The sequence below is a fragment of the Mustela nigripes genome, chromosome 3 (assembly GCF_022355385.1).
Source record: "Mustela nigripes isolate SB6536 chromosome 3, MUSNIG.SB6536, whole genome shotgun sequence".
NCBI classification, from domain to species: domain Eukaryota; kingdom Metazoa; phylum Chordata; class Mammalia; order Carnivora; family Mustelidae; genus Mustela; species Mustela nigripes.
This window is the reverse complement of record NC_081559.1, coordinates 8,897,660-8,914,434: the sequence shown is the minus strand read 5'-3', so window position 1 is coordinate 8,914,434 and position 16,775 is coordinate 8,897,660. Positions and strand designations below refer to the sequence as shown.

Below are 16,775 nucleotides of genomic sequence, written 5' to 3'. Positions count from 1 at the left end.
TATATAAACACACGTAAAGCAAGAAAACTGCGTTAGTCGCATTTGCAGACTTGGGATTTTCAATGTTTTCTAATCCGACATGCTATGAAAGTCATTGTTCTCAGAATGAGAGTGTTCCGGCCCAAGCCTGAGGCGCATGGTGTGCCTTGGTGTGCGTGTGCTTTCAAGTGGAAACACCTCTGTGGTTGTCCTGGTGCTGTCATTTTTGTTTTTGTTTTTGTTTTTGTTTTTGTGTTTTTGTTTTTGTGTTGGGGGGTGTCATTTGTTTGTGTGTGTCTGTAATTGGGTCCCACCCCTGCCCCCTTGTGTTTCTGTTCATTAGATGAAGACTAGAGTTCTGCCTAACTTCGGGTAACATAGTGCTTGTTGTCATGTAAATGGAAAAACCAAGTCCCCTTCATAAAATGTCTCCCCTTCCCAGTTCCCTCTAGCCTGACCCCTAGCATGACTTGTGGGAAGTAACTCCTCTTTTTGCCTGGCATGATTTCTAACTCAACATACATCTCCGCGTGTGAGGTCGTATGAGATGTACTGTGGAATGCTCACGCCGCCTTTGGATTTCCTGGACTAACCACTGCCTTGTCTGCATTTACGCCCAGGTCATACCCCGGCCCTGGCTTGCGCTCCTAACAAAGACGTGGCTGACTGCCTGGCCCTCATTTTGGCTACCATGATGCCTTTTTCTCCTTCCAGTACAATGACGGCTGTCAACTTCGTTTGTTTTAAAAAAGACAATTTGAGCAGGACGACCCTCTCCAATCTGGGTAGCATGGTTAGCCTGTGCAGTAACAACGTAGGCTCAGAGGATGGGTACAATGAAAATGACTCTGATTCCGAAACGTTTTGACTTTGGACTGTAGAAGCTTTTCCTTGATCACCCATATTGGAAGAAGGGAAAGAAACATGAATTCCAGGCTTATGTTGTGTTTGAGTATTATTATGGGCCTGGGCTTCCAGAAGCCGGTAGAAAAGGAATTAATCAAATCCAGGGAGGGCAGCTAGGCTGTAGGGCAAGGCACTCACAGAAATGGGCCCTGATTTTTATTTGTGTTTTCATGTTTTCCTTAGATCTAAGCTACTTCTGTGCAAGTCTACCTCTCATTTTAAGTAAGACATTTTAAGTAAAAAATGCATTTGATTCTTTTTCTTTTGGCATAATGCAATTGAGGGGGAATGGTTCTCTAGAAAGAATGTTTTTTGTTGTTGTTTACTCACTCAGCAGTGAGCTCTCAGAAGTATATCGATGTGACATTCGTGTCCCCTGAGGGGAGGGGAAGAGAGGGTAGGAATTGCCTCAAACCTCTTCTCACTTTGATGTTTACTTCCTCACTAGAAGCCAAAGCTAGAGGTGTTCATCTTCCGAAATGATGCCTGTAATAATCTTTTTAAGGGAGTCCAATTATGCATATCCTCTCTATAGCAAGCACTTAAATACCCAGAACTTCTTTCCAAGGATTTTTATTAAAGTTGCCAGATGAATGGAAAAATTCACCAAAAATTCAAGTTGCTTTTTTCTTTTAACACAAATACGGCCCCCAGTACTCCCTGTAACGAGCCTGGGACTAATTTTCCACTGCCTGATTGAACCCAAATCTGTCTAATAATATTTCAGGTGAAAAATTGTATTGCACCAGAACTTTGAGACATATGCAGATTTAATATGTGGCTACCTTTTATTTGTGTTTTTGTTAGTTCATCCTTAAATCAGAATGCTAGCTTTTGAAAAAGGTCAGAACCATCAGTTGCTTATCAGTAGTAAAGTATTAAATGAGCTTCTCAGTCAAGGTCATACCAAGTGAGTGGAAGGGTGACAACAAAAGGAAACAAGGTACAAAACAGAAGGTAGAAATGGGTGATGTGAAAATTAAAGCCACTTGATAGTTGCTTGATGATCGAATCAACATAGTGAATACTGTGTCTGCTCCCTCTGCCAAAGCTTCTAGGTCAAATGGACCCCGTTCTGCACCTGGAATAGCTGTACAAAAAGAAGAATGAGACTCTTTAAACATTACGCACATACACACGCACACATATGTATATGTATATGTGTATATATATATATATATATATGTCTGTAGTTCATCAACCAGCTGTACGTGAGGACCAAACTGCTTCAGTCTAAAACAGAAGAATTTAAATTGCTTTCCTTCAAAATGCAAGTGAGAACTGAAGTAGCTTTTCTATGGAGTTAAAATGTAATCTTTTTGTGTAACAGTCTTTATTGTGTTTTATATTTCTTATGACACAGATTTCTGGTTGGTGGCTTAACATTTGTAACTGATGACCTGTTGACCAAGGCTTATTTTTTTTTTGCCAAACTAGAGAAAAATGTTCATATACTTTTGATGTAAATGTGTTTATATTTATTTGAAATGAAACAAAGGCCGAGGAAACATCCACTGGTTGTTCTCTGCTTTAATCGCTGCGTGTCTTACTTGGAATAACACAAAAGCAGGAGAGCACGCAGGACCCTCGCTGGGCTAACCGGCCAGCCTGGGGCCAAGCCCAGCATTTCCCCTGCTGAGGTTTCCTCGGGCTCTTCCACGTCGGTTGAAGAGGGGTACAGCCTCCATTGCTCAGCCCCAGTCTGTAGCCAGCCTAGAGCGTTTGGGAGACACTGCCATCCTTATGCTCTTCTGCAAGATGAGAACTGAGGTGTGTGGTGGGTCATACGCACAAAGGTGGCCCAAAGAAATTTACAGAAATTACTCTGAACACACTGAAAATCTCACGTGGTCCCAGGAACCTAATGGGAAATGATGTCAGTGTGTGAGCACGTGTAACCAGGAGAGGAAATACAAATCACCAGCTCATGTGCTATTTTCCACTTGAGGAAGAAACGGGAGAGAAACATGTTGTCAGGACTCTGACATTTTATAGTCAGTTCCATTTTCAACCGTGGAAATTTCTATTTTCTAACGTATGTGAGATATTTTTAAAACAGTGTTCTAGCATATCTGGATCAAATACACACGCTGTATTCTATTTTTCATCTAATCATAAAAGACTTTACTCTTACTCTTTTAATATCCTGACTTAATGCAAAACTCACCTTGGGTTCTTCACAAATGAGAACTTGTTCAGAGGACTTACAGAATTGGTAATAATTTCCCGGGAAGCTTTCGACACCACCGACATTGTTTTTTCATGTTTTGGTGTTGTGGTCCCCCTCCTTCCTCTGTCCTTTTTGTTCGTTTAGAGAAGACGCAGTTTTTGAAAAGTAGATAAATTGCTAATGAGCAGTAACAACCTTATCTTTACCAAAACACTGAAAAGGAAGCAAGCTCCAATGCTAAAAAAAAGCACGATATACTGTGGTGTCTTTTTCTAGAAGTGAATGGAAATCTTGGTGCATTGGCGTTTAAAGCAGGAAAGGAAATGCCTGCTTGTAATGGTGAAGCAGCATTCACATTTTTCCTGTAGAGTAGCACAGAGAACAACGAAGGTGGCAGCAAAGCAGTGCTGGCCCGGGGACACTTCTCTCCACACAGCTGCATTTTGGCTTTTCCCCACTCTCTCACGGATAGAAAGAAGGAGAACAAAAGAACAAAATGAACTCATGCTCGCCGTGAATTGTCCATGGAATCAAATCTCTCTCCCACTCTCTCACTGTTTCTCCATTCCCCGAGACCAAATTTTTTTTCTTTAGGAAGTGACTTCAAAAACTATGAGTTCTGTGTGTTTTAAGTACATCTCTTAGAAATAGAACTAGATTTGCAATGTAGCTTTCTAAGCAAAACACACACACACACACACACACACACACACAGAGCTTTGTGCTTTTAAGCAAGTCTTGGTTGTGTAGTGCTTTCTACCTGACTGTGTTATTTTTAGTCTGTATTTCAACCATATTCACAGGGATCACGTTTTCATCGCACTTACCTATTCGCCGTGTCTGCCTGTCCTTGGTAAATCCATTACTATCTCCAAATTGCCTAAAATCTGCTATGATTCTACAGTAAAAAGCTCAGGGGATTTCTATTTATCACTACTAAAAGGGCACTGTAGTATGTTTTGGTACTTTAGGCAGTCAACAGCTGCTTGATTTTTTTTTTATTTGATTATGAAATTAGAACAAGAACATCAAACGGATCTGCTGCACTATTCGTCCTGTTGAGCAACCTGGTTTGCTTATCTGTTGCGTTGGTTGAAGAACTCATCCCTTTTTTTTGTCTTGTAATACGAAGTTAGAGTGCCTTTTTATATTTGTATATTCTGAAGATGTTCTGTGAAATGTTTTGTATTTTTTCCTTTGAGTGTTATCAGAGCAATATAATACCAGTGAGTTTTCATTTCAGCCTTTCTTTGAATGTATAAAGTGTCTTTTTCCTCTTTCCCCTTACCTGCTTAGAAATGAAAATGAAAATGCTGAAGTTTTCTATAGGGATAATGTTTAATTTTGCAGTGCTAAAATGCTTTCTTCTTACAAAACTGTAAACCATAGGTCAATGTTAGAGGGGAAAAGCGTTTCAAGATAGTGACAATCTGAGTGTGTGTAAAAATGTAATTCTATGCGTTTCTTATGCAGTGATCTAAAAATTCAATGCAAATACCTTTTGTTTGGTAGTTTTGTCTACATATTTTATGCTTTAGCATGTGCAATATATCTTTGCAAAGCACGATGATACAAATCTGGTGCCAGTGTTATATTTTGCATAACATATTTGTAACAGCATAAAATACTGTTTGATGCTTTCAGTGGGATTTTGTCTGTAATGTTTGCTTATGTAAATTGGAGTTGAATGACTCTGGTAAATGTCATGACTGTAAAAATGGGGGAAATGACTTTTAGTTCAGTGAATGACTTTGAACCAATCTGAATCTTTTCAAGCACAGTTTAATACTTTTTCAACTACTGAATGCTAATAATGTAATGAAGTACTTAACTGTAATATACTATGGAAATGCATTCAGATGGTTATTTTTACAAATAAAAACGGTACAAATATTGTTGCAATTTGTGTTTGTCTTTACTTTTTCTGATTTATCCTTTTTTACCAGTTGCTCTGCTAATTTACATCTTTGCTTCCACCAAAGCCAAAATGACTTTACATTTTGAGAATTACTAATCAAGATAGAAGAATTTTTCCAGATTTGCATTTCTGTTTGTAACATTGCAGTTGGTGGGGTCCGGGGAAGTCAGACATGTATATTTGTGTATGTTCTATATATTAAGGCCCGTTTTCTGGAAATGATTTGAGCTGGCCTGCAACAAAGGGCGTGTGATAAACTAGAAGTAGAAAAATGAGGACAGGGAAAAAGAATACAAAACGGGAACCGTCACATTTAATACAGTGGCTATGACTGAATGGGAGTTTGCTCCAGCTCCCTTGTGATCAAGGTGAGAGGGGAGATGGGGCTGATTGTGTAGATCACATATATCAGAAAGGAGGAAGCCTACCAAGTCATCAAAATGGTGGAATCAACCACACTTCCTTTTGTGGCCGCCACTAAAACCACAACACAGGGTCGCAACTCTCCGCACTATTCTTAGACGTCACTGGAGAATTTCCTCTGTCCTCACCAGTCAAAATTTCTCTGCTAAAGTAATCATTTCAGGGACAGCCCCTAGAAGTGTTAAGGAACAAATTCCCAGTGACACTGTTTCCAGTGGATGAGAAAGAGCTTTCAGGGTGGGGCCCTCTTGAGTTCCTCAAAGCAGTGTCTTAGAAAGTTTGCAGTTCTTGCTAAGTCTAGCCTGGCCCCGGCGCCATCTTTTCCACGAAGAGACGGAATCCCAGAGAAATTAGATAATTTGTTCGACTGTGTATAATTGACACTCTCAATGCACAACCTGTGCCAATATGTTCTTTCTTTTATGCCGTCCTGGCAATAATGTTTTGCGGTTGTTGGCGTTTTTTCCTGCTAGAGGTGTTCAGGAGGTTTCGCTCTTTGCAAGTCTCACTCCTTACTCAAGTATGCAGCTGTGGGTGCTCGTCATTCCTGAAGACTGTAAAGCTGGAATCACACCTAAGGTGGGTACTCTCCATAGTCTAGAGCTGAGTGGTGCATTGGTTATCCAACCTCATGTAACAGATGTCATGTCTGTTACATGTCTGTTACAATGTCATGTAACAGCCACCTAGTGGCCTCAAACAGCAAATGTTTACTAAATCTCATGGTGTCTGAGAGTCAGGAGTCCAGGCATGACTGAGGTGGGTCTTCTGCCACGGGGCCCTCGGGGCTGTAACCATGGTGTGAGCCAGGGAAAGACCCATTTCTAAGCTCACTCATATGCTTGTTGGCACATTCTCTGTGAGTTGTTGGACTGAGGCTCCAGTTCCTTGACGGCCGTTAGCTGCCTTCACTTCCATGCCAAATGGGCCATTCCAAAAAACGGCAGCTCCAAACATGGCACCTTACGTCACAAGAACTAGCAAGCTGAGAAAACCCAGAAAGAGAAAGTGCAAGACAGACGTGCCAGCTTTTAAACTGAATACTGAAGTGCCATTCCATCATTTCCCCCATATTTTATTCATAAAAAGCAAGTCCCTGGATTTGTTCCACATTCAAGGGAAGGGTTATTACCAAAGGGTGTGACGAGCAGGAGGCAGGAATCACTGGAAACTATCTGGGAAGCAGGTTATGACACCGGATCTGTCACAGTGTCCCTCCAGAATCTAGCGTCCTCCTGGAATAACTTCTTGCTTGCTTCTTTCCTTGCTAAGGAAATTGTTTACTTTACCTTTTTGTTTACTAAATTCAAGAAAAACGTAGGGATCCCCTGACTTCACTTGTGCTCTCTCAAGCAAGCAGAGACCTTCACGGCACCGTTTCTGTTGTTGAACATTGATGTGGGCGCGTTGTCTCCAAATTGCTTTTTTAAAGGATCCTTCTCTCTAATTCCACTCAGTAGGTTTAGATGCCCACACATCCATCCCTCGTTTAACACACTTCATGTGTTCCAGAATTAGCTTGCAAGGCACAAAGACATTAAGCTGAAAGGCTACTAACGTAACATAAAAATATTGTGGGTAAAAGCACTATATGAAAATTGTCTGTAGCAAATTTCATGCTAAAGATACATTTGCTGTAAAATACCAAGCAGCAGAGATAATGGCCTCTTCCATTCATTAATTTTGGAGCACTCCAGGGAGTCACTGGAAAATGTGGAGCATTTGCGACTGACCCAGGGACTGGTGGGTGCGAGGGTTTGCTGCTAGCATTTACTGTACTAACAGTACGAGGCCGGGGGAACCGATCTCCCACCAAGGCCTGCGTGCGGCTACCCCACCCCCAATGCCTGTGCTCCCCCACCTCCTGCTCGTCTGCCTCCTCATCTCCTGTTTCTTAGTCATTTTTCGTCGATTAATTATTTGTGAAGCCAGCCGTATTTTTACATCTATTTTCACAGGAGTTGCATAAACGGGCTCTAAGCTTAAGAAAAAGAATTTCAGAAGCAAAGACCAGGAATGGTCCCCGATTGTGTGTTTTTTCCAGAAAAGATCACACACAGGTTAGTGGAAAAGGATAAAGCACTGTATAGATTTGAGACAAAGATTTAATTCTTTTGTTATTAAATACACGAATGTACATATGCAAACATACATTTCTTGTCTTAACCAGGGAATCTTGTCTCTTCTTCACAGGTGGGGAACCCCCTTCACAAAGATGGGGCACCTGGGCCACAGTCACCCAGAAAGTTCTGGCAACAAAGAACTGTTCCTTCACATAGTTCTCTGGGCACTAGTAGACAACAATTTCTAGGATACTTTTTTTTTTTTTTTTTTGGTCTGTCTGGCTGCCACCCACATCGAGAAGTGACAGATTAATGAAGTTAAATCTAGAAGAATTTTGTAATTTTCAAAAGTGAAAATGTTGAAGCAGTACTTAGAGTACAAAAACCTTGCCCCTGTCTATATTCAGTTGAACGTGCACAGCAGGTTTGAGAACTTGAATAACCCATCTTTCTTACAGTCGGGTCTCCTAAGAATTACAAAATCTAAGCTCAGATCTTAATGACAAGAAGTTGCCAACCATATAAAGATCAGAGGAAAGGGAACAGTCAGTGCCAACACCCAAAGGCAGAAATGAGCTTGGTATGTTCTAGGAACAGAAATGGGGCCCATATGGCTGGAGACTTGTAGGGTGGGGGAGGGTGGTAGAAGATGACATTAAGAGCAATCTGAGACCAGATCTTACTAGATTTCATGAGCCGAAGTAGTAGCTTCTGTTTTACTCTGAATGTGATAAAAATCACCTGGAGAAGTTTTAAGCAGAAAAATGGCTGTGGTCCTGTTTCATTTTGAAAAGATCACTCTGACCAGTTCAGTGGCCACAGCAATGGTCTAGATAAGTAAGCACGGTGGCTTGGATTGGTGTGGCAACAAGAGAATGTGGCAATCTTGGGGTATTCTTGAAAGTAGAGTTGGCTGAACTTGCTGATGGTTTGATGTCAAGGGAACAGTGTAGAGTTTGGCGGAGAGGCTGGGGCTGTACTTATAGATGACCATGGGAGATGGCCTTGGGAATAGAGAGAGACGGGAGTGCTGAATCATGGACACACCAACATGTAGAGGTCAGGAAGAAGAGAGGACCTAGCAGAGACCATCAGGGAGGAGTGGCTGGTGAGGAAGGAGGGAACGTAAGAGAACCTGGTATCTCTGAAAACTGGGAAGGAATGTCATGGGAAAAGGAGTTTTAGTCGCATCTACTGTCTCTATCAGTTCTGGGAGGTCAAATAAGATATGACAGAGTGGCACTGGATTTAGCTACACCAAATTTATCAGAGACATTCCCAAGAGCAGATGCATCGGAGTTGGTGAGCACAGCAATCGGAGGACGGAAGGAAGAGAGGACAAAAGGCAGCAGCTGAAGGAAGCTCTGGAGAACGGAGAGGGGTTTGTTTTTTAAGACAGGAGATCCTTTATCATTTTGATGCTGAGAGAGTGTCTTCCAGAGAGCAGGAAGAGGGTGTGAGAAGCGGTGGGACAGTAGGTTTGGAAGGAGCATTTTAGAACAGCACGGGATGGTTGCCAAGTAAGACTTAGTCTAGCTAAGATTTACAACCACTAGTTTGCCAGTCATCCTGGTGGGTTTTTCGTCAGACGTTTGGGTACAGGCAAAGAGTAAGTAGCGGGATTTAAACAGGGATAGAGCTTTGCCAGGTGAGTCCAAGGGGAGCTGTGGGACTCTGGTGACTTCAACAGACACGATTGCAGAGATTATGGATTCTAAACTGGGTGAGGAAGGAACCGAAGGTGTGAGGGAGGTGACGGGGAGTGAGAAAGTGGTGTGGTCCCTGAACTGAAGGTCCTGGCAAGATGGAAGAGCGGCCGAGTTGTCGCATCAGAGTCGCTAAGCTAAACCTGGGGTGCCCGAGGTCGCGCTCTCAGAGGAGGGACACTTCTGATGCTGACAAAGCCAAGGAGTGGGCGGTTGAGGATGAGTGAAGGAGAAAGCGTGGGAGGTGAGGAAGTAAAAACGGAGGAGTCCAACGTAACAAATGGCCCCAGGTTTAACATAGCATTTGAGCAAAACGGAGGAGAAAATACAGCCATTTTGAAACATCTATGACTCAGAGCTGATTTATTATCAGACTGAAGTTTGGGTCCAGGATTAGGATGAAGCTTTTAAAAAGGTAAGAATGGGGGCACCTGGGTGGCTCAGTGGGTTAAAGCCTCTGCCTTCGGCTCAGGTCATGATCCCAGGGTCCTGGGATCGAGCCCCGCATTGGCCTCTCTGCTCAGCGGGGAATCCGCTTCCTCCTCTCTCTCATTCTCTGCCTGCCTCTCTGCCTACTTGTGATCTCTGTCTGTCAAATAAATAAATAAAATCTTTAAAAAAATAAATAAAAAGGTAAGAATGATCAAGTGCATTTCTTAAAACAAACAAACAAACAAAAAAATACAAGGAAAAACCTCCACCAGGCCTTGATTATAATACAATGACAGCTTTTACGACCACTTGGTTTAACCTAAAATTTTTCACGAGGCTCTCCAGAAAACATGACAGATGGTTAAGAGCTGCAGAATGAACAAAGGAGACGTGTGGGTCAGACAATCGTCTCAGTGATGATAACACTGAAAAACCGAATACTTCCCAGTGGGCCTTCCACGGAAGACAAAAGACTAAAATCATTGGAATTCTGTCTTGCTTCCCAAGTGAAAAGTAAATTTGCCTTAAAATATTAACTTTTTCTGAAAATCTCAATTTTTAACTAAAAAGATAGAAAGTGAGTTTGGCTTTATAATTCCCTTTTGAATTTCTTTTTTCAAGAAGTGTTTCTAAGCCCATGCTGTGTTTCCATTTTCCTTTCTTTTTCAGTCTTGAGTTTACTCCTTGCTCTTTCATTGTTACTTAAAATCGATGACAATTTTATTAGAGGTATGTTACTTAATGATTGGTTTTCTGCTTACCTTCATTCCCAAGGGTCTACCCGTTAGCGTGGAAATTTTGATGAGGCTGCTGGGCCAGTTTCATTCTGGCATCAGTGCTAACGAAGCTGATAAAGGATTCAGTCGGTGCCATCTGGGAGTTTGCTTTGTGATGTCACAGCTGACACTAGAAATTAGATTGAGAGAACAAATTACTCTCCCACACTATATTTTAGATATGGAAAAAGAAAAGCCTTTCAGGATGCCAACAATATTTCCTAGAGATAAGAACATATTTTTCTAACAATATTTCATAGAGATAAGAACATATTTTCTAGTGTGTATTAATGATCCAGCTTCATTTCTCTTGCTGCCGGCCTCATGATCTGATAGTGACCCAGATGGGGAACAGAGGACCTTCTTATGAAGCTGTTGGTTGTGACCAGAACACCAAATAAAAATCATCTCATTGAATTAGTCAAGCTATTTTTCCAGTTGGAGGGAAGAATAAAAATAGCCTATACTCTCTGAATGCTTATTGTGTGCCAGGCCCTCCTGTGAGAGCTTTACATGTATCAACCCATTTCATCCTTGGAACAACCCTAGAAGGTAGATGTCATTTATTATCACCTGCCAAAACACACAGTAACCAGCGACAAACTTGGGATTCAAACCTAGTCACAAACCTAGTCACAAACCTAGGTAAGAGTTCATAATCTTACCACGCTATTTATACTGGGAGGAAAACAAACAGCTTGAAGCCAATTTTTCTTTTCTTTTCTGTAGTCCCCCCCCTTTTTTAAATTAACACTATGCAGTCTTTCTTCTGTGACATAAATATTATGCAACAGAGGGTTGGTTAACTATGGTCCATGCTCCAAAACCAGCAACCACTTTTTTTTCCAATAGCAGCTTTATTGAAATTTAATTGATATATCATAAAATCCACCCTTCTAAAGTATCAAATTCAGTAGTGTTTAGTGATTTCAAAAAGAATGGATAAAGAAGATGTGGTTCACATATACAATGGAGTATTACTCAGCCATCAGAAAGGATGGACACTTACCACATCACTTATGATGATGGTAAGGACACTTACCTTACATCAACACGGTGTAAGGGTCTATGCAGCCAGAGCGGCCCCACCCCCATTGAACTGCCATTTTGTTGTTTATGCAGTAAAACTTAAATTAACTCTGCCCCTGCCTCCCCGGGAACTTAACTTAAAAACAAGTCCCAGAAACCAGTCCCAGGTTTTAAAAAAAGCTCAAATATAAGGGTGGGTCAGGCCAGGTGGAGATATTCAATCAGTGGGGACGCATACTGTCTCCTAGCTACCAAGGAGTATGGGCCCCGCCCTTTGGGCACCTTTTGGGTACCAATTCTAACCAAGGTGATAGGCTGGTTCAAATGTCTACTAGGGTAAATTGTAATTCAGTTGGTCACCTAGAATGACTGTGTAGCTTTCTCTGTGTGTTACAATTTCATTGGCCACCTGTGTGTGGCCAGGCCCAACCACATGGCCTTTGCTCTATAAAAGCTAGTCTGTGAAACAGAGACAGGTTGTCCTCTCTGTAAGGGGCGGCCCCGATCGGTCTGTTTGACGTTCGGTTTGATTCTTGATGCTTGGTGCGAGATAAAGCTTTGCTTGACTTTTGCTTTGTATCAGTCTCGATCCTTTAATCATAGACCCACTATTGGGGGACCCAATATTGGGGACCCAACAATTGATGGAACTGGAAAGGATTATGCTGAGTGAAATAAGTCAATCAGGGCGCCTGGGTGGCTCAGTGGGTTAAGCCTCTGCCTTTGGCTCAGGTCATGATCCCAGGGTCCTGGGATCAAGGTCCACATCGGGCTCTCTGCTCAGTGAGGAGCCTGTTTCCCCCTCTCTCTCTGCCTGCCTCTCTGCCTACTTGTGATCTCTCTCTCTCTGTGTCAAATAAATAAAAATTAAAATCTTTAAAAAATAATTTTAAACAATTAAAATTAAAATTAAAAAAAAAGGAAAGAAGTCAACCAGAGAAAGACAATTATCATATGTTTCACTTATATTTGAATATAAGGAATAGAGCAGAGGACCATAGAGGAAAGGAGGGAAAACTGAATGGGAAGAAATCAGAGAGGGAGACAAATCATGGGAGACTCTTGACTCTGGGAAACAAACTGAGGATTGCAGATAAGAATGGGGGGGTGGTAACTGGGTGATGGGCATTAAGAAGGGCACGTGATGTGATGAGCACTGGGTGCTATACACAATTAATGGATCATTAAACATTTATCAGAAACTAATGTACTAAATGTCAGCTAATTGGATGTAAACTTAAAAAATCGAATTAAAATAAGAAAAAATAAAGAAATAGAACATTCTACTTAACAAACAACAAAACAGGGGTGCCTGGGTGGCTCAGTGGGTTAAAGCCTCTGCCTTCAGCTTGGGTCATGATCCCAGGGTCCTGGGATCGACCCCCACATCGGGCTCTCTGCTCAGCGGGAAGCCTGCTTCCCTCCCTCTTTCTCTGCCTCTCTGCCTACTTGTGATCTCTGTCTGTGAAATAAATAAATAACCTAAAAGAACAACAACAAAACAGTTATGTAATCAGCAGCACTATCTAATTTCTGTAAATTTGCACCACCCAAAAAAGGAATCCCACATCCATTAACAGTCATTCCCTATTTCCCTCCTTCTCCCTTTCCCTTGCAACCACTTATCTATTTCCTGTCTTTATGAATTTGTCTATTCTGAACATTCTCTATAAATGAAATAATGCAATATATGGTCTTCGTGATTGGCTTCTTAGTATGAAGTTTTCGAGGTTTATCCATTTTTTTGCACATATTATTACTTCATTCCTTTTTATAGCCAAATAATACTTGATTGTATGGATATGCCACGTTTTGTTTATCCCTTCATCAGTCGATGACATTTGAGTTGTTTCTATTTTTGAGCTATTATGAATAATGCTGCTATGAACATTTGTGTACAGATTTTTGTATGAACTTGTATTTCAGGTTTCTTATGTATTTACCTAGAAGTGAAATTACTGAAGTTCCTGGGTAAGTCTAGATTTATATTTTTAGGAACTGCCAAAATGTTTCACAGCAACTGTCAAACAGTCCAATCAGCAGTATATGAGAGTTTCAATTTCTCTGTATCCTTGCCAATACTTCTTATCCCCCATTTATTTTTATTATGGCCCTCTTAGTGGATGTGAAGTAGTTTCTCATTGTGGTTTTGATTTGCATTTCTGGTTCAGGACTAATGATGTTGAACATTATTCCTTGTGTTTATTGGTTATTTGTCAATCTTCTTGGGAGAAATGTCTATTCAATCCTTTGCCCATTTTATTTATTTTTTTTTTAAAGATTTTGTTTATTTATTTGACAGACAGATTACATGTAGGCAGAGAGGCAGGCAGAGAGGCAGGCAGAGAGAGAGGAGGAAGCAGGCTCCCTGCTGAGCAGAGAGCCCGATGCGGGGCTCGATCCCAGGACCCTGAGATCATGACCTGAGCCGAAGGCAGAGGCTTAACCCACTGAGCCACCCAGGCGCCCCCCCTTTGCCCATTTTAAAGTTGAGTTACTTATTTTGTTGTTGTTGAGCAGTAAAATTCTTTACATATCCTGGATACATGTGCCTTATCAGATATAGGATTTGCAAATATTTTCTCCTATCCTATTGGTTGTTTTTTTACTTTCATGATAGTGTCCTTTGAGACACCAAAGTTGTGTTTTTTGTGTCATATATTTAAAAACCACTGCTTAATTTGAAGTTATAAAGATGTACTCTTATGTCTTCTTTTAGGAGTTTTATAGGTATAGATAGGGGTACCTGGGTGGCACAGTCCACTGAGTGTCTGATTCTTGGTTTCGGCTCAGATCCTGATCTCATGGTTGTGAGATGGAGCCCTGCAACGGGCTCCACACTCAGCATGGGGTCTGCTTGAGATTGCCTCTCCCTCTGCCCCTCCAACTCATGCTCTCTCGCTTGCTCTCCCACTTGAGTAAATATATAAATCTTTAAAAAAAAGTTTTATAGGTGTTGCTCTTACATCTAGAGCCTGTAAGTCAACTTGAGGAGTATTGCAAATTTACTATATTAAGTTTTCTGGTCCCTGAACATAGGATGTCTTTCCATTTATTTAGGTCTTTCTTTTGGCAGTGTTGGCTAGTTTCCACTATGCAGGTTTTACAATTCTTTTGTTAAATTTATTCCTAAGTGTTTTATTCCTTTGGATGCTACCATTAAGGGAATTATTTTCTTAATTTCATTTTCAGATTTTTCACTGCTAATGTATAGAAATACAGTTGATTTGTAAAAATTGATCTTGCATCCTACAACCGTGCTGAACTCATTTACTACTTTTAATAGTTTCTTAGTGGATTTTCTGTATATAACATCATGTCATCTGAAAATGGAGATCATTTCACTTCCTTCATTTCAATTTAGACATTTTTTTTAACTTTTTCTTGCCTAACTGCCCAGGTTAGAAGCTCCAGGTTATGTTGAATAGAAGTTATGAGAGTAAACATCATTATTTTGTTCCTGATCATAGGGGGAAAGAATCTGGTTTTTATTATTAATTATGATTTTAGTTCTGGGTTTTTCACAGGCACTCCTTATCAGTTTGAGGAAGTTTCCTTCTATTTCCAGTTTATTGAGTTTTTTAACTTAAGAAATGGGATTGGATTTTGCCAAATGCTTTTCTTCATCTTCTGAGATGACTGATCATGTGGCTTTTGTCCTTTGTCCTTTATTCTATTAATATGATAAATTACATCAATTTTTTTTATGTTAAATCAACTTGGCTATGTGGGATAAATATCCCTTGGTAATGGTACATAATCCTTTTTATATATTTTTGGATTCTGTTTCTTCCTGTCTAACCTTGGCAGGGACCAGGGGATGTGGGGAACCAGAGCCTCTGGTTTCATTAGTCACCGAGGTTTCCCAGATCACATCCCACCCAGTGCATATAGAATTCCTGATTTTATCAGGGGAACCAGGAGGGAAGATGTCAGAAAAAAACTGACTTGAGCATCAAGGACTGCTCACACTGTAGGAGATCTGGGGGTGAATCACCAACCATTTCCTGGCATCTCATTTCTCTCACCTGTACAATTTCTATTTACAGTAGAACAGACAGATTAAAGTTTACTACCTATAATATAATAAGAACTTTCATAATAATAAAAACACAGAAAACAATTTAAAATAGGAAAAGGATATAAATCAATAATTTATAGAAGAGAAGTCAAATATTTAATAAGTATATATTTTTAAATCTCATCACTAATAAATAGGGAAGTCCAAATTAAAGCAAGTGCTGTATTATTTTTTACTCAGAATATTGGCAAAAGATTTTTAAAAAGAGTGATACTACATAGTGCTGGCTAAAAAATGGGAACTCTCCTACAGTGATAGTGGGTAGAGGAATTGCTACAATAGGACAATACTGCATTTCATCAAATCTAAGTTGGCAATTGTAAGATTGTCTTGTCCATTTAGGCTGCTATAACAAAAATGCCATAGACTGGGTGGCTTGAACAACAGACATTTATTTCTCAGCTTTGGAGCTGGGAATTCCAAGATAAAGTACCACGGATTAGGTGTCTGGTAAGAGCCTGTTTCCTATTTCATAGACAGCCATCTTCTCTCTCTATCCTTACATAGAGGGAGGGGTGTGAGAGCTTTCTGGAGTCTTTTCTACAAGGGCATGAGTCCCATTCATGAGGGCTTCACCCACATGACCTAATCACCTCCCGGCCCCACATCCTAATGCCATCACATTGGTGATTAGGTTGCAACATATGAATTTTGAACAGACACAAACATTCAGTCTGTAACAAAGATGTACCATTATTTTCTCAAACAAAGAAAAAACCTGCCAATTAAGTAATAATATAATACTTTCTTTTCTTTGATTATAAGATGCCTCCTGACTTTAAGGACATTAAGTGTGAATGATAAAATGTGGCATACGTTAATACCCATTAAAATTAGAATTACACATACCCTTTCACCAAGCAATCCTACTTTGGGGAATCGATGCTACAGAGATAAAATTACAATTAAGCAAGGATGAAATTTAAAATATTTAACAGCCAATTTGGCACAGATACTTCCCAGTCAGAACAGACACTAATCAAAATAAACACCAACAAATGGACCTGCCTCTAACATTTTTAGGTTCTGGCAAGACTATAAATGGAGGTTTTTATATGAGATGTTTAAATACTTTAAAGTGAAAAAAAAATGAGTAAATAAAATATATTCTGTCACCATGCTTTGACAAGTATGCCTTCATGACAATCTAGAAGAACTGGTTCAGATATAAAATTATTGCCCCCCTTGAATTTCTGAGTCAGACCCTAGTAGCACAGGGAAGGTAGCCCTCCATCTTCAACTGGTAGCTCATGTCCCACTGGAGTTTCTTCCTACCCACAGCCTGATTCTCA

General features: G+C 40.5%; 1 protein-coding gene across 6 annotated transcripts in view; it reads left to right on the top strand.

The window, feature by feature from the left end:
- ANKRD44 (ankyrin repeat domain 44) overlaps window positions 1–4,957 on the top strand; it is a 312,430-nt gene extending 307,473 nt beyond the window's left edge. For 4 of the 6 annotated variants that reach the window (XM_059393117.1, XM_059393114.1, XM_059393118.1 and 1 more), the window contains one exon: window positions 600–2,027. In XM_059393117.1, the coding sequence (XP_059249100.1) occupies window positions 600–847 (248 nt within the window). In that variant the 3' untranslated portion in view covers window positions 848–2,027. Of the gene's footprint in view, window positions 1–599 lie in introns of all 6 variants that reach the window. The other 2 variants (XM_059393119.1, XM_059393120.1) reach the window with 1 other exon arrangement.
- Window positions 4,958–16,775: the final 11,818 nt, after the last annotated feature.